The 22,746-nt window shown below is 37.2% G+C and overlaps 4 protein-coding genes across 10 annotated transcripts in view; all 4 read right to left on the bottom strand.

Moving 5' to 3' along the window:
- Window positions 1-6,844, bottom strand: part of LOC100180415 (WW domain-containing adapter protein with coiled-coil homolog) — an 8,877-nt gene extending 2,033 nt beyond the window's left edge. The window contains exons 1-14 of one of the 2 annotated variants that reach the window (XM_009861236.3): window positions 6,667-6,844; window positions 6,151-6,212; window positions 5,780-5,816; window positions 5,393-5,489; window positions 4,348-4,394; window positions 3,920-4,038; window positions 3,632-3,681; window positions 2,773-2,968; window positions 2,146-2,345; window positions 1,721-1,858; window positions 1,388-1,438; window positions 1,118-1,211; window positions 770-896; window positions 375-502 (exon numbers count right to left, since the gene is read on the bottom strand). In XM_009861236.3, coding sequence (XP_009859538.1) covers window positions 375-502; window positions 770-896; window positions 1,118-1,211; window positions 1,388-1,438; window positions 1,721-1,858; window positions 2,146-2,345; window positions 2,773-2,968; window positions 3,632-3,681; window positions 3,920-4,038; window positions 4,348-4,394; window positions 5,393-5,489; window positions 5,780-5,816; window positions 6,151-6,194 — 1,328 coding nt within the window. In that variant the 5' untranslated portion in view covers window positions 6,195-6,212; window positions 6,667-6,844. Of the gene's footprint in view, window positions 1-374; window positions 503-769; window positions 897-1,117; window positions 1,212-1,387; window positions 1,439-1,720; window positions 1,859-2,145; window positions 2,346-2,772; window positions 2,969-3,631; window positions 3,682-3,919; window positions 4,039-4,347; window positions 4,395-5,392; window positions 5,490-5,779; window positions 5,817-6,150; window positions 6,213-6,553; window positions 6,639-6,666 lie in introns of those variants that run through there. The other variant, XM_026836040.1, reaches the window with a different exon arrangement.
- A 329-nt stretch (window positions 6,845-7,173) lies between these two features.
- LOC100187505 (delta(24)-sterol reductase-like) lies at window positions 7,174-10,235 on the bottom strand. Its single transcript, XM_002125820.5, has 4 exons — window positions 9,342-10,235; window positions 8,789-9,038; window positions 8,185-8,420; window positions 7,174-7,952 (listed from the first exon to the last, which is right to left on the bottom strand). The coding sequence occupies exons 1-4, from the start codon at window positions 10,232-10,234 to the stop codon at window positions 7,709-7,711; spliced, it is 1,623 nt and encodes a 540-aa protein (XP_002125856.3). The 5' UTR covers window position 10,235; the 3' UTR covers window positions 7,174-7,708.
- LOC100185125 (N-alpha-acetyltransferase 60) lies at window positions 10,217-12,170 on the bottom strand. The gene has a single exon (XM_002125717.4). The coding sequence runs from the start codon at window positions 12,028-12,030 to the stop codon at window positions 11,185-11,187; it is 846 nt and encodes a 281-aa protein (XP_002125753.1). The 5' UTR covers window positions 12,031-12,170; the 3' UTR covers window positions 10,217-11,184.
- A 908-nt stretch (window positions 12,171-13,078) lies between these two features.
- zf(c2h2)-9 (zinc finger protein) overlaps window positions 13,079-22,746 on the bottom strand; it is a 13,886-nt gene continuing 4,218 nt past the window's right edge. Inside the window, exons 1-12 of one of the 6 annotated variants that reach the window (XM_018813143.2) lie at window positions 21,525-21,627; window positions 20,987-21,121; window positions 20,700-20,882; window positions 20,530-20,613; window positions 19,283-19,408; window positions 17,630-17,797; window positions 16,325-16,432; window positions 15,616-15,947; window positions 15,226-15,298; window positions 14,951-15,112; window positions 14,610-14,740; window positions 13,079-14,375 (exon numbers count right to left, since the gene is read on the bottom strand). In XM_018813143.2, coding sequence (XP_018668688.1) covers window positions 13,878-14,375; window positions 14,610-14,740; window positions 14,951-15,112; window positions 15,226-15,298; window positions 15,616-15,947; window positions 16,325-16,432; window positions 17,630-17,797; window positions 19,283-19,408; window positions 20,530-20,613; window positions 20,700-20,882; window positions 20,987-21,121; window positions 21,525-21,612 — 2,088 coding nt within the window. In that variant the 5' untranslated portion in view covers window positions 21,613-21,627 and the 3' untranslated portion in view covers window positions 13,079-13,877. 6 annotated transcript variants of the gene reach the window in all.

The raw sequence follows: 22,746 nt of genomic DNA, 5'->3' as shown, positions 1-22,746 counted from the left end.
AAACACTAGATCTGTACAAAATTAAGATCTATGTAATAATCAACAGCATTGATGTTTCTTGAGGCGTCACTAATGTTCGTGTGCGTATCGTAGGAACAACGTCCTTCAAAGAACGACGCACGAGTTTGACTGTGTGATTTTGCCAGTTTCATACCCGCATGAACGATAGGCAGCAGCTTTGGCAAACTTTAATAGTCGCCGTTATTGTTACTGCTGCCATGGAAAGTATAGCTTAATCGTGTTTGGCGCGAGTGAAAAAAACTCGCGTATACCGTATTTTCCTAATTTCTGCAAAACGAATGACGTCATCATAAACGTGGCCTCTTCTGCAATTTAAAAAAATCGGCGCCTATGTACACAAGTAACACAAGTACCTTTGTTCTTGTAGTGTTGATAAAATTTCCGAAGCCCGAACTTTTGACCTCGCTGTGGTCATCTGGGCGTTAAGGTTGGTCATGTGATCAGCGATAAACTTGTGGTAATCCTCCGTTAACCGATTGCACTGAGAGGGTCAGGTGGTTATTTATATGCATCAATGTATTGTTGAGACCAGGGCTAATATAAATTAATCCAATAACAAGTATATTTCACTCTGTTTTGTCTGCCATGATTTTTTTTGTTTCATACCAGGAAAGCCTGAAAGATTTGATTTTTGTGCAAAGAAAAAAGCACAAGCTCAAAACCTGGAGCCTCTAGTTACACACATACTATTTGCTTTCATAATAACCTTTACAAGCATTAAATCACATACATGCGAACATCCACAAACCTGTTTCTCTGCAGGTTCCGTGGACCATCCTTGAGCGTGCGTCGTTAAGTTTGGATCAAACACTTTTTGTAATTCCTCCAGGTGTGGGAAGGTGGGTATCACTTCAGGGGGTTCCCCGGTATCTTTTCTACAATAAAAGGGTCGTATCTTCATTCGTTCATTGATCAAGTTTAGTTTTAAGCAGACAGAATGTAGCAATAATTAGACACCCAATTAAAAAAGGATATATCTCTATTTTAAGGTCCTAAAATGAGGCATGCCATTTAAATTTATGCATATCATCCAACATTTTACGAATATGTAGCAAAAGTTGTTACTTTTAAATGTTAAACTATACCATCAACATACTTTGTATCGTCAGATGAGACACGAGGGCGTTTATTGGGAGGTGGGTCGGTGGTGTTGGTTTCCGTGGTTGATTCATGGTTGCCATTCTCAGGTTCTGTGATAAAGGTGTGGTTTAGTGACAGCAGCACTCACTCAACATAAATGGGCGTAACAAAGTGGCCAAGCAAGAATAGGGAACAGTTATACCCAACAGTCCATATGAATTATACAGAAGCCTAATTCGTAAACCACATTGAAAACTTGAAATTATTCCGACACACATTTGCTTACCTGTGGTTTCTGTTTGGCTTTTCGAAGCAGCGTTTAACAAAAGTTGCAACGCTGGAAATATAAAGAATTATTAAATCAATACATGGGTCGAAATATGGTGTCTTCTCAACAATGAGCAAGTGGTGTATAAGGTGAAGAGAAACTCTAAACATGCCTTGCAGTATAGTGATTGCATATATTTATGATAGCTTACAGACAACCCATTCCCTATAGGCTATATAGATAGAAGCAGTCTGAGTGTTGAGTGTTGATGTAATGGGCAAAATATGGCATAAACCCTCACCAATATAGAATTAGAATGTAACTAATATTATACACTTCTGGTTAACCCACCATTTTTCAGATTTCCTTCAGCATCTGTTGATTTATTTGAAGCTTGAGTTAGAACATTGGAAAGTGTTCGTACGAACGCTGACGTCGCTGATTCTTCTTCCGGCTTCGATTCCGAGGTTTCGACGGTTACTGTGGTTGCTATCATAGAAATAATATAATTGTACTTACTAATTGGTAAAAAATATATATATCAGGCCAATGTTAAAATTATTCATGAAATAGAATTATGAAGGAGATCTTTTATATATTTTTGTGACCATAAAAGACTGATGTGCGTCTGCCATATCGCAAAACATCATCATTATTCATAAAGTAAGTGGTCTCTTTCCCTTTTTGAAACACAATTAAAAAAGCCAGTATTGCCTTGTGTGTTTAGCAAGCATTTTATTTAATACGTTTCCTCGGAAGCACTTTAAAATAATTACCTTTATCCCCATCTTGTGGCTGCTGTGAGGACTGCGTGTTCTCTGTCGAGCTGACCCCATTAACAAGGGGCGTGTTGGAGGTGCGGCCACCCCACGTTGAGTAATCATAGAATTCCCCAGTTGAAGGTATGTAGCTATCCTTACCATGGGTGAGGGGGTGACCATTGCTACCAGTGCTGGTGGTGGTGTGGTCACGGGGTCTGGGGTGAGGTGGGGGTTAAACAAGTGGTATATACCAATATACGGAAGTTTTAAAAAAGCAAAGTTTGTAAATGTCCTTTGGGGAAATTCCCATCAACTTTTATAAATACGTCGCGAGGGGCTGGGGAGTTTATGGCTGGCATAACCTGGGAGCTGAAAGTCTGAGATCTATTTTAGAGTTGGTATAGAAACCATAAAAATGCAGGAAGCAGTGGTAATTAGACATACAATCCAGGCTAACACAACATAATTTTATTAATAAATTTAACATGGTGCAATATATAGTTATTAACATGTTACTTAGAGTATATTATTGTTTAGTCAATTTACAATTAGAACAATTAGTGAATTTACCCAAAAAGGTCAATAAATGCCAATTAATGGACTCAAATATGCCCTGCAATGCCTACATGCTGTCCCACCCACCTATAATCTTTATCAACACTTGTAACTCTCCTCACATCCTTCGCTTGGTTGTCCCGGTAATCCACATCACGATAATCCCGATCAGATTTATTCCGATAATCCCGATCCTGGTTGCTACGGGAACCCCGGTATTCTACATCCGATGAACCCGGTTTCGAAGTTGAACGATTTACAAGTGGATTCCCCCCACTTGATGCTACTTGTGCAATAAAAAAAGGAATGTAAAGGCCAGATCGAACAAAGATACGAGATATGAGGCCAGATCGAACAAAAATACGAGAAACTTAAAGCTCATTTGACATAACACGGGCTAGGGGACGAACATAGAAGTTCTAATGAAGAGATTGCGTGTTCGCTACTTCATGTTGGGTAACTTTGGTTTATACACTAGGAGACACTAGAGCACAGTGAGCATTTAGATAAGATCGAAGAATTGAGGTTTTTATAAAGCAAAATGCGGTGAATAAACCAACATACATAAATGTTAGAACAATTACAGTTTCCGAACTGGTAAAACTATTTAGACAGCGAGGGAATTTATTAAAGCACAAAAATACTCTTGCTAATATGGCTTATGGCCTTGTTTGTTTAACAGGCTGTTGCTTCAAAGTGGAAAATAAAATAGCAGACGTGAATGTGTTAAAATCTGGGTTAATTGGGGAAGCATGGGCCGTGACCATGAGTGTTGGGACTGAACAGAGGCCACAAAGCATGAAAGGTTGAGAAACACTGGTTTAATATAAATAATGTCTGGTTTAATAATCCAGTACATCCTATAAATATATTAAATTTCATAAATATGTATTTCTACATTGAAACCTTGATAATATTAATAGTAAGCAATTGTGACATCACTAACCTCTTTGTGATGATTTCGATTTGTCATGACTTCGTAAATCAACAACTTTGCTGAAAGATTGATCAGGGTTAAATATATAATTAGATGAACATAGAGAAACACACCAGAACAAGATACTACGAAGCAAGCAAAATAATGGTAAAAACAATTGATGATGGTATGTAGATTTTGCCAGAGTTTTGGCCATAACTTTTAGGTATCAGTTATTTAAAGATTTATTTTAATATTCATTATAGGATATAGTATATAAAGGAAACATTATGCCTTGCAGCAACAAAATATATTTACCTGTCATTCCAATCCTTTGGTTTCTCCCATTGTGATACTTCATTCTTACTGTTGTAGTAATATATCTTCCCGGAAGAACTCACATGCTCCGACCAGCTTCCACAACTCCTTAAGGCACCCTGGTGTTAAAGTTTATTATGGTTGTGAATCAAAATAATAATAAAACACCCTTATACGGTGCACAATAAAACATATATTAAAGCTGTGGCTGGCCAATACTTCAGCTCGAACAGAAACAAGTAAAATGATTACTTTACGAAGAAATACCTTTGGCACCAGACTTAAAGTTCAACAGACTTTACATAATTTACAAAATAAACCGGAAAATATGATTGACATTTTTTGTACCAACAGGTGAACTTTGACTAAATAATGAATTGGTTGGATTTGTATATCTTTTTATATTTACTGCATAATATGAGACCCACCTTTTGATGTTTGGTGCTGTTGGTCTTGCTGGTGTGGTTTGCAGTGACTGTGGAGTTTCAAACATTAAAGAACCATATTGTTATGCTTGTAATTATGTAAAACACTTTCACACTGATGATGTCTACATAGCAAAACGCTGGTTTAATATGTAAAATAAATAATATGTAAAGCAATAATGACATCTTGCCAGATTTGCCAGATGGCAGACAAAACACTGTTTAATAAAAGTTCATGTTTTTACCAGAAGAGTAATTTCATATTATGCCTGGTAGTAACAGCATAAACATGCTACATCATATTGATCTTGTTAATTAAAACTTAGTTCTTATCACACAATCATACACAATGCTATATAATAACTTTGGCACTCAGTATTGAAGTTTCAATTGTAAACACAGCTTTGGGTAAGAATCAAATACTTTAAACATAGATAAGTTGAGGACTGGTTTATACGTCCAAAACTTGGACCAACATAAGGACAATGTTTCCAATAAAAAATAACAGCGCATCAAAAGCCTCTCATCAATTTAAAAGCATAGCCATAATGAGTATTTACTGCATCAGTATGCCTATATTGTATATAGGGATGCACATTACAGAATAATTAGGTATTCTAGGATATCCTAGAATACTTTTCTTCGAATCTAGAATTCCGAATCTAGAATTTCCAATCTTTTTTATATTTATAGGAAAAAATAATTCTACCCACATAAGTCAGTTTATAGACTCTTTCATAATAGCCTTGTTGGATCATGAATACTATTGGGTAGTTTTTGCGTCACAAAACGTATAGCAGGCTATGAAAAGACGTTGCGAAACGTTTACTCTCGAAAGTCCCACAAACACAAAAATATTTATAAAGTTTCAAAAATTGTTATTATGGTTTATGAGATGACGTGTGATTACGTCATTAAACAGAATACTGATTCCCATAATTAGATTCGAATACAAAAGGATTCGAATCTCACGGATTAAAAAATATGTAATGTGCATCCCTAATTGTATACAATATAAAACATGTATATAGTGTATAATATCTTAAACCTTTATTTGCTTGAAGATGTTTTTGTTTCGAGTGCGTCATTTCATTTTTTCTTCGATCTCGGTCTTTTGACGGAACAGAATGCCGATTGTTGTTGTGCTGTTATATCAAAAACAATTATATTGTCACATCAAAACACATGCGGCATTTAACGATGCTGTGTTAAAGCTGTTAAACAGTGCCGTCTATAAAACAATTTCAAAGCTTGACGCTAAGGATGTGCTGAATTCCTAAAAAAAAATGGGGTTTGCTAAGCGCCAAGCTGTAACGGCAAACAGTGGTAGATGCTTTTTACCTAAGCGCTAAACTTATAATAAAAGGTGGTGTTCAGTCAGAAGCTTTTAGGTTTGGGTTCATTTCTACAATTGTAGCTAGTTATTATTACTCACCTGGTGAACTGATGGCTTAGTGGCTTGCTCTCGGTACCTATAAAAATATAAAAATATGAACTTATATACTTGGGCATCATACACGCAAAACATAGAACTAACTTGGCTGGAAATATTAGTTGTAGGATTTCTTTTCGTGCATAAATGTGGGCTGCCATTTAAACATGGTATTTTGCCAATGATTGGTAATCAGTATTTCCATAATAAATAAAGCAGTAGTACAAAAATTTAGAAAAAAAAACTTTTTTTAGGTGAAAATTCGCAAAAAAAATTGTAAAAATTAAACTTTCCAATCAAGTGTGGAAACTTGCCATTACAATAGAAAGAGTTAAGATACCCAGACTCAGAGGTTCTTGTTAATATTATATTACCCGTCAATCTGCGAGACACTTCTTCCGTACATTGCTGTCTTCATTCACGCTTCTGTAAATACCTGAGGAATATAATTATTGCAGCCTATTTGTATTTAAGGTGGTATTTGTGTTAGGGGTCATGCTGCTACCATTGTATGTGTTTGTATGTTTCCCTGGGCAAGATACTTGACGACAATTGCCCCAGCCCAGTTGCCACTAATGGGTTGTTCAAACTGTCAGCCATACAGAAAAACAATGTTTAAAAATATTTACTGCAATTTATTTATAGTAAGCCGATTTATTTTGATAAAACTCCATTTACTGGCACCATTGTCGGCTTGTGTGTCTTTGGGCAAGGCACGTTTACCCGAATAAATGGTTTTAATTTGAGTTTTAAGTAATACAATTGTGCCAAGCTTACGTAATATGAAGGCGCCATTTTGTTGACTAACAAAAATCCTTGAAGTAAGTTTAATGCAGTTAACACATAATGACTACGAATAAACTATTCGTAATTAATTTAGAGGAACTTACCGTATAATTACCAAAACATCACCACATCTTCAATTATAGGGAATTGAATATTATCTATATTGTCTGTTAACCATTAAAACAGATGACATCTAGATTTTCAAACATTTTAACTTTGTAAAAAAACGAGGAAGGGGGCTGCTAATAACAAATAATTAGGTTAAAAATAACAGTAACATTTAAAAAAATGCCTTTATAACATTTAAATTAATTTTAAGACTTACATTTAAATGATTAAGACATTACCAACTCTGAAAAGCTTTGTTGTAAAACTTGCACGTATCTGTTTTAGCAATTGACATAGAAATAGCAACAGCAAATCAGGAAAAACTGTAACCGATTGGGGAGTCGATGTTATTTTTAATAACTGAACTTATGTCTAGATCAAACTGCACAAGCTATTAAACATACGGTTGTAGCATATGTCTTATCTATAATAGCAGATGTATTAGCAACCACTTCACACCTCATAATCACTGTCTCTTTCAGAAATAAGTAAACACACTTTTATTATTACCCTGTATAACACACAATGTTAATATTCAATGCATCATAAACATTCATTACAACATTCTTGATTGCATAGAAGTCACACAGTGAAACAATAAATTAAAATTTTGCAATTCAAAATCACATTTCAAATTTCAGGTGTGCGTCAATTAAGTAAAGGACCTATTGTCATAGCACACAATTTAAAGTTTTCAATAAAAACTGAATGTTATAAAACATAATACAATTCAAAGTAGTTATAGCACCTTAAATGATAAAGTGAAAGTAAAATATACATGTCAAAAATGGGTTGGTCTCACAATTAAAACTTAACCAATAAACAATTTATTCCCTTAGTGGAATTTGTTTACTATTTTACTCAATTTATATGGCTTTTCAACTACTAACATTGAAAACATTTATTGAATAAATCATCATATATGTATATAAGAAAGCAAATACAAAAACACAAGCCATCATTATGATGGATAAATAATAAATATTAATGCTCTGCCTCCCTGTAGGACATCCCATCGTATATAACAGGTCCATTAACTTAATTGGTCTCAGCCCATGTCCTGCCGACTTCAAAAACATTAATTTCAGGTTTAACTTTATCATAGAGATGAGGGAAAGCACCTACTGCCCCATATTTCACCCTACATTGTTCATATAAAGTCAAATCAAACATTTCATGAAATTCTTCTTTGGTCATGAAAATATCAGCGTATAAAAATGAATATCCACCATGTTGACGAATGAATGATTCCATTGATCTCATGGCTTTCACTGAATCATATCTGGATAATTAAATGAATGCAACTTATTTATGCTTGCATGGCAGGGAAATGACAGTCATTATTACATGGGTGTTTTGTTTCATACACCTCGTGCTCGTTTACAAGTGACTACGCATGTAACTTATTTATCCATGCATGGTGGGGCAACGACATTCTTTATACACAGGTCATACATTCTATACACAGGTGTCTTCTTATACCTTATGCACAGTCTATGTATCACATCACCCACCTCTCCTTTCTCTTCACCTTACCAGGCACTCCATAAACTCCCAGGTCATAAAACATCCCGTAATTTGCCCCTGGACACATCTGGTCCTCCCGTGGTGGCCTTAGTTGCCCACTATTCACACCATGGTCGTATATACGACACGGGTATATTAGTATGGGGTAAGTGTCGAACAAATCTTCAGCGATATCAATGGATTTCTCCAGGACAGTCATTGGAAGAACAATGTCTTGAAACACCTGGAAAACATCATGTCTGTTTGTCTACAAACTGCAAGATCTTCTGGAAAATGGTCTTCACTCAACCGCGTTCCCCCACTATCATGCATTGCAGCCGAAATGTTGATTCTTTAGGATTACAAATAAAAATTTGCAAAAGATGTCTATTTCAGACTTACACCAACATCTAGCAGCATTAAGCAATATCACCAAGGATTTAATGAATACATACAAGTACCAAACTTATAAAATACCAGTGAGGCATGAATGTTTACACGCATTTCTATGAAATAACTTATAGGTCCTACTATTTACTGTTTAATGCAGTTCAGAAAATTCCAAGGTAGTCCTGGTCGGCCATCCATGGTTTGGCAAATATCCATACATACCTGTCTTGTGAAGGTCATGGCTCGAACACCTGGGGTTGTTGTGAACTTAAGGAAAGCAGGTTTGGGGGGACAAAGCCAACCCAGTAGAGCACGAAATATGGGATGGTTTCCGAATGGAATCATTGCTTCCACCACCCAGAATATGGCCCGGTTGTGACGTAAAAGGTATTGTTGCAATGGGATGTATTCATCACCCCCACCGGTACGTAGGAATGTCTCAACATGTTTGTAGAACCATGGTTTATACCATCTATCGTGTAGAGAGGGTTATTCACGTGTCGTGCTAGGATAGCCATAGGCGCCACACCTAGGGTGGTAAGGTGGTCAGGACAACCCAGGAATTTCGCATTGCATTAATCAGTAAACATTACAACCAATGTACAGAATCAATGTTAAGACTACATAAAGAAAAATGTTGGGAAAACAGGGACAACATTTTATTATTTATTTTTAAGGCAACAACAGTAGTCACAACCACGTGTTTTGTTTTATACACCTCATTGCCACATACCATCAGTCCATTACTAATTACGTCTTACATAAAACCACCCACCTTGCCACATTATTAACCTTTCCCATCTCCCCTGGTTTATCGGCATACGAGAAATTCCCGACCATGATCACTGCTTCATCTTTTGAAAAGACGGTCGCTTCAAGATAATCAGGAGTTGTTGCCAATTTATCCAACGCACCGGACAACAACCTCATTTTATCGCAATAATTCTTTTTCCCTTTTACAGGGATATATTGCAGGTGTATGTAAGGCTTTACTTTGATAATTTTTAGCTCTAAAGCTACCAAGAAGCCTAAGGTCCCATGAGACCATGGTAGGCAAGAGAATAAGTCCTCATGCTCATTGTCTCGTTCGACGTGTATTAAACTACCATCAGCGGTAACCACATCGTATGACACCACGGCTTCTTGGTATAATCCAACTTTATGTGAGTACGTAGTCATCCCAACAGCCATGGCCAACCCCCCACAAGTTGCGTCACCAATTTCAAGCGTAACCGCTAGAGCGTAACCTCGCGTGATGAGGTAATCAGTGACATCACGAACTGACACCATCGGCTCAACTTTTACTATCATATTTTCTTCATCTAAGTTGAGAATATCAAACAAAGAAACCGTGATTTGGTGGCAATCCTTCTTTTGGAAGAATGTGGTGGATAAGCTTAACCAGTTTGGTCGCGAGGTGCACATTGGTCTTCTATTCTCAGTTGGAAGATCATTCCATTTACGAACTGCGGCCTGGATAGTTCGTACTCGTTCATTATGCTGGTGGGGTGCAGAAAATAGATATCTTATAACCCAGTTCCGAAATCGAAGGCAGACATCGAAAATGAAACTCGCGGGAAGACAAAACAGAACGACAACCAAACCCCTGTTGTCTTCTAACCACTTAACAAACCATTGTTTCATGTTGTATCTATTGAAACATAACATGATTGCTTAAACACATAAAAAGTAAAATGACATCACAGCAAACATAAACATCACAGTGCGCGTCAATCTCTGTGAGTTTAAACGATCAAATTTGAACCAGTGTGTGAATAACAGAATTGAAGAGACAGTCCCATTTGGGTCTTGTAAACTAAGTTTTACAAACACATTGTAATTACAGAATACTTGTACCAAAGACAGAAAAATTAGTTCTACAAAAAGACACATGCACTTAAGCTTAACAGTTAACACAATCAATACAAATAAACTAACTTTGTTCCACTTAAAACATGCAGAGGACATTGACGCCAAACCTGGGGTGGCGGGGTAGGATTTTTTTCAAATATGTGTATAACTATCCCTGCCTTCCCTGCATTTGGAAAAGTTTGGCGCCTATGACAGAAGATAATACAACTAACTTAACAGTTTCATTGAACATTGAATGCACAATAGAATTTACGAAGTTTACATTTATGTTATACTTAGGATGGTGGTAAACAAAACAATTGTTATCATGTGTTAATTATTCAAGTTTTTTAGAGGTATAGTTACATCTTTTTACCATTGCCTACTCGAATCAATGTTACAACATGTTTGTTTACAAAAATATTAAACAGAAATTCAAGAAATACTAAATTAGATAGAGTTCCAAAGAAATTATGGAACTTACATAATAAATTACAAAACATACACAAGTCTTAATCTAGTTCAACTGTATTAAGTAACAAAACCAGACGGTTGGGTTTGTAAGACCAGAGCTTCCGCAACTAAAAGTTAAAATAACAGAGCCATTAAATTTATTGCAATCTTATTTTAAGTGTCTTGCAAGTACCCGAACATTGTTCCAATAAACTTTAAATATTTATTAAGCTACTGAATTGGGGATTTCTAATTAAAATTCAGCCATGTTTTTTGAGCAAGTTTTAATAACTACACTAGTTTGGGATTTAGTGTTATAAGTTATGGCATTGTCTTTGTCTTGTAATAATGCTTGGTAGTTTGGGCCATATTACAAATCGTGAAAAAACGTTATTTAAGCTGTTGAAAAATAGCTTTGTGAATTTGCACTGGGTTAAATTTTGAAACAAGTTTGAGATTAGATACAAACAATCGCAACAGGCTCTAGGTGGTTTGCCACCGTTCATGTAAAGCACGTATGAATATCCATCCTTAGGCTCCATGTTTATAACATAGTACGCAGGTAGATAATGCAACAGTTGAAAATTATGTCGCTCATAAAACTTAATTGCAGTTACATTGGTGCAAAGCACATGAAGATAAACAGCTTTTACTCCAAGAAGACCAGTGTGCTTGCTTGCAACTTGCAGTAGGAAATGATGCAAAATATATGACGCGACACCTCTTCTGCGGAAATCCCTTTGTACCCCAAGACTCAGTATATACGCAACTTTAGAGTCAGGGGAATGAACTGATGCCAACATATCAGAATCTTCTTTGGGCAGTTGCCATCTTGGTTTAATTTCCGCAATCAAAATTGCGATAATTTGACCGTTTAACGTCGCAGCAATTGAGAAAAACCTGTCGTTGTAAGTTATAGATTCATACCAAGTTACCGGGTATTTTATTGGGAACCATTCCGTACACAGTTCCCTTAAAACATCGATATCTCCACCATTTAAGCTTCGTATTCGTATTGTGCTCAAAAAGTCACATTTTTTTGACCTGTTATGTACGGATAATAATGTCCCATTACCACCTTCACATATGGCATCCTCGTACAGCTTCATTGCGCCAAAGTTTAATCCATTATCGTCAATATTAATAACACAAGATGACATTTTGTTGATGGACTTTTAAACATTGTTACCTAACCTTGATATACTGACATTTAAGACTTAAGCCATATATTTATTCGGCAGATGGCCATTAACAGTTACTATCATAGTATCATCTAGTTCTGTGGGCAAAAATGACAATTAACCAAAGACATACTACTGGTTTTGCCTTAGCAAGGCATCCTCTTGTCTAACTACATATAAGCCTTCAAAGGCCACAGTGTTAGCACTTAGCAGCATTGAGCTTCGAACAGTATCCTTTCTAAACACTCTAAAACGTTCTAAACAGGGCGCCAAACTATATTATAAAAGTAAATACAAAAAATACAACAACGTTTATTTCACCCCGTAGAAATGTTATAAAATATCCAAGAACTATCTATACAGCGTGAACCTTCAAACTTTTAACTCAAACATAAGTAACTTTATTACCGATGCTCTATCGACCTCTCGCGTTCGTGTTGTGACGTCATAGAAACAATTATCGCAGGAAATCTACTTCTTGCGAATCTCGGGAACATTTTTTCTAGTTATTACTTCGGTATATTTTGAAAACCTTACGCGTAAAAATATTCCGTAACCCACAACTGAAAGTCTCTGCTTAAATGGGTTACCGAATAATTAACAACCAAATAGAACAGCCCTATAGAGTAAAATCCCTGCTATAAAAATGTCCTTCTTCACTGATCTATCTCAGAATAAATGTAAAAGAATGTGTCTTATTTGTTCTCGCATGGCGGGGCCAACGTGGATGGGGCAACATAAGTCGTTATAACCCGGGTGTTCTGTCATACACCTCGTGCCCGCTTAACGAGTTACCACGTGTGGAACTTTGTGGGTGACTTGTTCGGGAGTTCTAATTTTTTAATGTGTTTGAAAATTGTCAGGCAAAATCGTGTGCAAGGATACATACGCCGACAATGGTAGCAGCATCGAGCCAAAGAGATGGTTTTAATCTCTTTGATCGAGCTTATGCTTGCTGGTTAGAAGACGTTCTTATGCTACGGCTCTAGTATAAATACCCAAAACTCCCACAGGTAAAACAAAGAAGCAATTATAAGTTTTCGTCTTGTTAATTGTAAGGCAAGTATGTCAAAGCGAAATAAATATTAGGTAATATGTAATACACCGAATAAATTGAGTATAGCAAGAATTAGGCCTGGCGTACCATGGACAGGCGACAATAAATTGCAACAAAATAAAGCGATTGCACATTAATAAGGATTGTACAAGCACAGAATGAGTGAATGCTTTATATAGAAGTTTAACTGCATGATTGAGGTCCTATAAGCTTCAGGAATATTAATTAACCTTACTCGACATTTTAAATGATAACTGCAGTTGAGTTAGCAGGTTTGGAAAAGATTGAGCGTCGACATGGCCAAATGAAGATTAAATTAAGTGAAAGAAATAAAAGTGTATCGAACACGCGTGTACTATTGTATCTGTACATCAAACTATTTGAAACTGGTGGGAATGTACAAAGATTTAAGGCAGCAGAGGTCACACAAGGGTCACGAGGTAAAGGGCCGAGGTAGTGCAGAGGATCCGCACGTGGGCGACGAAGAGCATACCAAAGTCAGGAGCAAACGGTAGAAACTAACATCGCTCAAAAATCGCAACTTTTGGCCGGATAACGTACCAGGTACATATAGTGCAAAACTAAAATAAGCGCTAGCGGTTAATAGGTGAAAATAAACACAAGGTCGTGGAGACTCTGGTTACGATGTTACAAATTGTGAGTCTTTGATGTGCGAAGGTTATTGTGACGTCACGTCACGCCATAGGGTGGCGTCATTGAGTGACGTCATAGGGTAACGTCATTACCTAAACTTAAAAGTTGTTTGAAATTATCTAAAAGCGGCAGACTTCGTTACGTAAGTGCTCGATTGTTGATAAGTAGAAGTTTCGTTTGTGATGTCATCAGTGACGTAGTCAGATTTCTCTCCAGTGACGTCATTAACCTTTCCACCCAGATTGTGCTCTCCTCTTGCGAGATGGGACTGGAACTGGTAACGGTCGGCCGCTAGGTGGCCACATACGTTACACTCGAGTGGGTCCCTGAAACCATGGCAACCGACATGGATGGCGAACATCACGTGATCCAGGAAGATGCATCGACAATGTGAGCAGATGTAAGTCTTCAATTCTTCAATTTCGCTATCATCTCCTAAGGAAGAGAAGACACGGAGTCCGCTGCGTGATGCGTCACCGGATCTGACGTGCGCGAACGGTGATGTGCTTCTGACGTCACTCTTGAATGACGTCATATCGTCGTTTTTGCTTTGCCCGGAGAGGTCAAGAGAGTTCATCGTAGGACTGACGTCATATTTCGAGGGAAAGGAAGACTGAGGAAAAACAAATTGAGTTTTAAGTTTCCTTTGCAACAAAATAGTATTGTGAGGTAAGATGAATACCAGCATACCACGTTTTAAAGCCTCAGCGTTGTGATAATATATTATGGTTAAGGCTGCGCGGTCCCATGGAAAGCCGTACCAGGGGATCTGAGATTTAGGCCAGAGTTGACCGTTTGCCCAAGTATATACCACGTGTGGAAATCGAACCCAGAACCAGGGACCTACCTCATGTCCCTGCATGTTTTGTTCAATCTTCTCGTTCAAATATTTTGGTCGTTTCCTTCTCGCGCTGCCCGAAAGCCTCTCTGTTGTAGCGCGGGGATGACGTAACACGTTGTCCTGGTAACTATCCGTATCTAAAGGTGACGTTGCAGGTTATGACGTCATCATTTATACATCTGGTTGCAATTATCACACTTTTCTAATAATGCAGCAAACCAAAACGCAAGCAGAGGCACCAAATCAACCAAGACTTGCAAAAAATAGACATTTATACGTAATATACAAGATATCTACGTAACAAAGACGCGATAATGAACCTTTGAAGTCACAATACTTATTCGTACTTTGAGCAGCTTCAATAGGTGTGAACCTATCTCCTTGTGCTACGTCACCGATTACGTCATCACCGTTTAATAAAGACGATGACGTCATTGCAAACTCGCTGTCAAACTTCTGTCGCTTGGTGGTGAGCGAGAGAGGACTGCTGCTGACGTCATCGATGCAAGCTTTATTACAAAACAAAACAAAACTTGGATGCAGGGCAGATGCAAACATATGAATGTTACGAAACAAAACACCAACAAAAGCTCACAAAGCGCTTCTGTTACGTCACACTTACCTCCGTTCGTATTCTGCAAACCGCTTTTTCGCTTCGCAGAGAAATCGAGCGCTTCGTCTTGTTGTCTTTGTTGCTGGGGAAATAACGAGGTTGGTTTAAAGTTGGCGAGCATTGAATATGTTGGGGTTCATTACGTCACTCCTGATGATGTAGGTAGTGCACCGAAGTAATCTGATGTAATCACAGACATGCGCGCTATATGTGAGAGGGGTTTAGTTGGCAAGGGGGAACAAAATTGGTCATGGGTGTTGGGTAGAAAAATATGCCTATAAATATTTCCGTGGGGTCTAGATTTAGAAGTCTAAAATCGAGTCTATATGGTAACACCCTGGGTAAGAGACTAACATTCCAGTAGAATGCCGCCTACATATAATATGTATATAGTTTTACCTCGGCAGTTGCCGTGTCGTTCATGTGTTGCTGCATCATCGTAGTTAACAAGGTGGGCATGTATTGCAAAGCATTGGCCAACGAAGGGATAACCTGTTGTTGGTGATCGGAGAGTCGAGTGAACTTCTGCGGGTTCGACGCCTTCCGTTTCCCGCTGCTAGTGGAGTTTGGACTCGATGACGTCAAGAGCGGGTTCAAAACTTGTGATTGCATAATGGGGAGGTTTGATGACGTCATAGATATAGGGGAGCTTGAGGTTTGTGACGTAGTAAGTGGAGACAAACGCTTGTCACCGAAACTTCCTTTTGCTGGTGATGACGTCAGCTGTCGAGCTGAAATAAATGCAACAAGTTGAATTTGAGCTCATCGGTTTTAATTTAAGATAGAGTTGGAAGGTAAGATTTATAAACAGAACATTCTAAATCGTTTTACCAACATGGTAAAAAAGCAATCTCAGTAGGTTGGGGAAAGCTGGTTTATGTTTTTATTAGTTTTATGTTTGGTAGCATACAAAGATTCTATATTTACAGAAATATATAAAACCGTATCCTCATGACTTTATAAGAGCTTTGTTAACTGTTAAAACACGATTGGAAATATGGGATATTATGTGTTAACGGTATCCATCTTACTCCACAGTACTATAAATAAATATTTTGTAATAATATGAAAAGGTATCAAGTGGGATTCGAACCTGGTATCATATTACCTTGTACAATAGGGTCGTTCTTGTAAACGCATTGATATTCGTGCTCCTTGAGAGATTGCCTGGATTTGTAACTACGTGCACAGTAAACACATCTATACGGTCGAATATCTGTAGAGTTTAATATTAAACATATGATATGAGTCATAAAACAAGATCATGAGATTATATTGTATAATCTGGTTGCAATTTCCAGAGTTGTTTTATTACGGATAGTAGGATTTGTATTTGTTGGTATACACAGAAAGTGTTAAATCAATTGGTTTACCCATTTTTAAGTTAAAGGTATAACTGTATTCGGATCTCTTTGGCACGTAGTATTCCATACTTCATAATCATGTTGAAACAATTAACAACACTCTTTTAGAGTCGCGAGGATAGAGTTATATACTTAGGTAAATATTATTTGTTTAACTAAATGGAAAGATAAAAGAAAATGAAAACATGGAGGATTTTACCCTAAAAACTACTGTACATAAAGAAACTGTAATTACTAACCAGTAAAGTTTATGTTAAAAGTTACGAAACAATTATATCGGTGATGTAACAATTACTCGTTTACAGTTGGTTAATTTAAACAAAATTTTAGCGGGAATTGTTTTTGCACGTGTTTAACTAAAGATTTAAACCAATTGTTCCTAAACAAAGCGCATCATTACGTCACACATGTAAGTATTTTAGCGCCACAGTGCAGCGGAATTACTTAGAAAAGTCGAACCGAAAAGTTTCGTCGGAAATTCGGGAGCAGTTGGTTAACTACTGGAGACACGAATTGTTTTGGTTTTGCTTTGCAGCACAAACTCTTTGTTTTCTTTAGGATTTAAATTGTCGCTTTGTTTAGGAGATTTGTGGGTGCCCTTTAATAACTAATTTGTAAATTTGTTTATAGTGTTTTCCTAACCAATAGTTTATAATTTCTTTAGAATGTTTTCTTAACCAACAATTCAATCAGATGTTACTCACGTCTTTTATTTAATTCCATACTGAATTTCGTATCAGATAACAAAATCTACTGAGTTCTAAGTTCAAAATCATGTTTTCATTTAATTTATTGGTATTTTTTTATTTTAGCAAACCTAAATAAGTTGCTCAAGTATACCACCTGGAAAACGGGTGAAATTTACATGCAGTATAGTTGTTTTGTATCTTGGTCATAAGGTAGAGTCGAACTCTTTGTTTTTTATTGTTAAAACTGTTAATTGTTAAAAACACGTTTGGGAAATATTGGATATTATGTGCTGAAGGTATCCATCTTATACTCCACAGTACGATAAGTGTAGTTTTCATATAAGAAGTAACTCAAAGTACCTGAATGTATTCTCATATGTCCATTTAATGCATCTCGCCGTCTGCATCTGTACGAACACACGGGGCATTGAAACGGCTTCTCTTCAGAGTGGATCTTATAATGTCGCCTCAGATTTCCCTTCTGTGTAAACGCAACTCCGCATACAGTGCATTTAAATGGGCGTTCTCCTGGGGGAAATCAAGTTTACAAAATGCAAAAAGAAAATATTCCATAACCCAGTGTTTCTTAAACTTAAGGTTCGTGACCCTTTCAAAAAACACAATAAAATAATCTGTATTTGGTGTTTATGTTTGTTATTGTATTCATCTCTTCGCAGCAATCGCCCCCTGAAAACAAGGCCACGAGCAGAGGTCTCTTTGTGGACCTATATATATTTGGGACAAGGTTGAAATACCCACTACATGTTAAGACAATGGTAGTCTATACGTAGTATGGTGTAATTTCAAATATGTATGAAGCATAACGTGTGGGGTTATAAATATAATAGGACCATCCAGTTATGAGTATATGCACGACCAGGCTACCGTGTGAATAAATTTACTTATTCTGTGTCGCAATTTGAATAACCACTCCAGTATTACACACCCGTGGGAACAGTTATTATAAAGAAGGCGTGCCTGAATATCTTTATGTTTAGGTTTCGAACATATGTTTGTATTTCTCCAATAACGGCAGCCGGTTCAGTTTGTTGATAATTTGAGAACAGACATTACATCCGTTTACCAGTAGATATGTTTAATCAAACACTTCTAGGTCTGCACTGTTATGTATACTAGGAAGGGGGGGCAGCTTTTTATTCGATTTTCTCGTCCCATTAGGTAGTAAACAAAATAACATTCAATGAATTAAACACGATCAGGATTTTTTTGAATATTATGTGCTCAACGTATCCCGTCTTCCCCCACCCTACTAATTACATTTTTCCTCAAGCAGCTTTTCCTGCAGCGTGTTTTAACGACCATCGTTTTCCCGCTAATTCCACTCTCTTTAACTAATTTGATATTCGTTTTCGTATTGAAAAAGAGAATATTTCATGTCAATAGTATTATCTACAACAAGACACCACGAGTCTCATATTCCCTGTTAAGTCGTCTGCTCACAGCTCGTTAATAACATTATTTATAAAAAGACGCGACTATATATAACCAAATGGTTTTTGGAAAGCTAAGAATTAAATGTTTTATTGACACGACAGCCATTAATTCAAACGGTTTCGTGATATATAGTTATAGTTTGTATATGCACATGGTTGCGTATTCAGAAGGGCGTGTTTTAACGATGTTGTAGGACTTGTAGCTATATCCCATAGTTTGGGGGTAATAGGCCAACTTTGGCGTAAATCCAAGATCTCATTGCGTGCCTTGCCAGAGGATTTTACCCATATATATAATCTAATGCCCGTATTTTCATTCATGTTTAATCTTTGATGTTGTTTTTTTCTGTGGCTTATTAAAGATTTGTGCTCTCACAAAAAGTTTAACTTTACCAAATATACTTGCAATTGCTTTGTTAGGAGGGGCCAGCATCATTTACCAAACGCACTTTACATTTGTTGTTGAGAAATTATGACGATCCGTATATCGCTTATAATGATTTTTGTCCTATTTTTACTTAGTGTGTAAACCAGACCACATGAAAGCTTCAATTCTCACCGGTGTGGGATCTAATGTGAACTTGGTAATGACTTTGGCCAGCGCATATGAGACCACATTCTTCACAAGCTATAAGGTTCAAGTTTCTTTGTGCTTGAGCTTTGTTGATACTGTCGTTGTTCGATGCTGCGAATGCAATCAAGTGTTTAGGTCTAACTTGCAAGTATAGTATTGGGAAAGCTTCATAAAACATATGTGACATCAAACTATGTATATCTTCAAATGCGGTAGCAAAGAAGAGATTAGTTAAAACAACGAAGAGAAGAGAATAAGCAATTAAACCACGGTCGTCATGATAGGATAGAGAGAAAAAAGCTACTTCCAAAAAGATTTTTATTACTATCTGTGTAAACAAGGGGTTTATAGTTTATATACAGTTGCTGCATTTAATACATTTCCCACAGACCAACCACTATAAATACTGGAATGTAAATCTTAATCATAGACAAGAAAATCTTTCCAAGCAAGATTTTTGCCACATTTTAATTTCATACGTTTTAGTGATATATAGTAGGTGGGGGGGAAACGGGACACCTTTAGCAAAAAATAATCACATATCATGATCGTGTTTTATTCATGAGGATACGGTTTTATAATTCTTTGAATTTTCTTTGTACTACCTATTTGAACGAAAAAAATAGAAGGAGAAGGTGTCCCAGCATCTTCCTCTACCCTATACTATATAAAATGAACGAGTCTATGGCTCGAACGTAAAAGCAAGTTCGTGACAAGTGGTTCTAGTATGTTAAACAGCCACAAAAGATAGACTATGGAAATCCCTATATACATAAATGTTATTTATAAACGTGTTTATAGGAAATTGACATACTGTTATTTATAAACGTTAGACGTAAATTATGGTTTAAATGAATGAATAAATGGCATTATTCTGTCTTTTCAGACACGAAAACGAAAGCCAAAGTAAAATACAAAAGCGAAACGATCAGTGCTTTGGTCCTGCAAAACTGTTTAAAAGCCGTGGTTAAGGTGACATATACAATACAGTAAGTGAGGGCTATCTAAGCACTAAGGGGACTGGGCTAAACTTTGTTCCGGGGAAAAACTTGTTTTGAAACCGAACTCATTGGAAATTGACGCCAAATTTCCGACTAAATTCGTGCCCACCGCGACCAACCGAACACAAACCACTCAGGCTCTTCATGACATCACAGTACACGCGTATATCTTTTCGTTTCTTACATAGAAGCATTTGCTATGTTATAAAGTTCATGACATTATAGATTTACCATCTTTTCGAGATGATGACGTCGTTAAGGACGATGATGACGTAGGGCTTTCGTCTTGTCCTGATGACGACACGATACCAGAATCTTATCAAATAAAACTAATTATTGACAAGCTACAAAACCAGTCATACTTTAATTGTTTTTTTTAAAACTGTCAGTGTTGCACTTACCGGCAGATGACTGTGAAGGGCTACTTGATTTAAAAGCTGCTGGCAACACTGCTGGAGTTTCGGCATTTTGTCTTGGTGACGTCACACTGTCGTCTTTCTCGCTGAGGACAATCGCCATTCCCGAATCTGGACGCGAGGGTGATGACGTACTTGACGCGACGCTTCGATCAATGACGTCATCAGCTGTGTTTCAAATATTTATCAAAATCTGGGAGTCGCGATAATCACGTCGGTCGCTTTCATCCATATGACGCATAACACGTATTGTTTCGTCATAAGCTACCCACCGTTTTGTGTTGTGACGTCACTAGCTTGTTTTTCCATCCATGAAGAATTGGGCGATGGTTGCGGTGACGTATGTTGGGATGACGTATGTTGGGAGAGTGTAACTTCCATACTGGCAGCTGGCATCATAATAATCCCTGTAATATCATAACACCTCTACTTAACTGCCAGAAACATGAAATGTTATGAAAACAACGTCTTGGAAAGCTATAAACATCACCAGACCTTAAGTACAGTATGCGGTACAATGAAATATATCAACCTAATTCTCTTTGTTTGGGCTAAGATCTTTCCCTCGGGTATTTTTACCGACAGCGTGTTTTAACTACTGTCCTATTGATACTAAATACCCCACTTTCGCTGTTTTAATTAATTTAACCTTCGTTACCGCACTCGAAGTTACAAATATATTTACGTCATACTGTGAATGAACAAGTCGCTGAAAATCTCTAACAAAACCTAAGCTAATATACAGAACAACGAACACCTAACCGTACACCACACTGCCTGCACCACCAACCAGTGCTGCCGCCCACCTACTGCAATTAAAGTTAGTCGACAGTTCCATGAGAGAGCGCACGACAGAGCTTCCATTTTCTTGCTTTCCACGAAAATGCATGATCTGCATGATGAGTTATCACAACCCATAACACATAGCATGCCTCACAAACCAGACACTGCACAAAAGCCTCCAATTTGGCAACGGAAGGAAATAACGTTAATCCTGCGTTTTGTGGCATTTTTTGTTGTCTGTTTTTATTAATTATGGATAAATACGCACGCGCAGCTACAGTGTTTCCAGGTATTATTTTTTTTAAAACAAACTATTAAAAATAAATAAAAATATAAAGTTTCGAAAATTTAAGCAAACCAAGCATGAATTAATATTAATCAACTGTTACTATTATTGCGCAACACTGCCTGTGCGATTCGGCATTATGCCATCATAACCTACAGCATCATACAATGTAATTGTCTGCTTGTTACGTAAACAGGAGCGATTCATTTGTAAACATATCGCATTATGACGACACAAATTAAAATGCATTTTTCAAAAATTTGTTATGCAGGTTATTTCCGTGCGTAGCATTTTAAGCGGTGACTAATTTAATAGGCCTCGTTGAATAAACTGCGCCTGGATCACCAAAAACGCTTCTATGACTCGCACAGTGAACTGTAAACACACAAAAACTATCATTCCAATAATAAACTCTACGTCTGCTGCAGTTTACGACTGTTGCAAAAAGCTGCAGTTCTGCTGACGTCACGACTTCCTACGTCACAGAAGAATACTGATACCGGAAGTAGGAAACAAGGAATCGTTTGTCACGTCACTGAACCGTGCGTTTTTAAACTGATACCCAGGGTTTGGGAAAATGGGAAGATTTAGTTAAAGCCGCGGAGTGTGGCTACCTCATGCCGACTGGACACGATCTGGTATTAAACTATATATCGTGCACCCACTGTCTCGTATGGCGTGACAGCATTGGTAGTGCATGCTTTGGAGATGGGACCCTGTCAGTGTTTCCGGGTGGGAAATTGCCAGTGATGACCGAACAGTTTTTCATCTATTTTTATACAACTTTAAAATTTGCAAAATGCGTAACTTAAACATTTAAAAATATTTTTTTATTCGGCATCACTGCAAACAAAATTATAAACCTGACAGGAACACAAGCTGAACATACTGCACGAAATCCTGCAGAAACCGGCAACAACCAAACTTTTTAACTCTGGATAAATTAAACACCTTCTGATGAAC

The sequence above is a fragment of the Ciona intestinalis genome, chromosome 9 (assembly GCF_000224145.3).
Source record: "Ciona intestinalis chromosome 9, KH, whole genome shotgun sequence".
Classification (NCBI taxonomy): Eukaryota; Metazoa; Chordata; class Ascidiacea; order Phlebobranchia; family Cionidae; genus Ciona; species Ciona intestinalis.
The sequence above is the reverse complement of the archived record's forward strand: the minus strand, read 5'-3'. Positions and strand labels throughout refer to the sequence as shown.

What these genes read in the sequence shown, in the direction of transcription:
- LOC100185125 (XM_002125717.4), bottom strand. Translation starts at nt 12,030, where the DNA reads ATGTCATCTTGTGTTATTAATATTGACGATAATGGATTAAACTTTGGC.
- LOC100187505 (XM_002125820.5), bottom strand. Translation starts at nt 10,234, where the DNA reads ATGTTATGTTTCAATAGATACAACATGAAACAATGGTTTGTTAAGTGG. An exon ending in AAGGTTAATAATGTGGCAAG is followed by an intron (nt 9,039 to 9,341) that starts GTGGGTGGTTTT and finishes TCTACACGATAG; the next exon opens with ATGGTATAAACCATGGTTCT. An exon ending in CCATGACCTTCACAAGACAG is followed by an intron (nt 8,421 to 8,788) that starts GTATGTATGGAT and finishes GATGTTTTCCAG; the next exon opens with GTGTTTCAAGACATTGTTCT.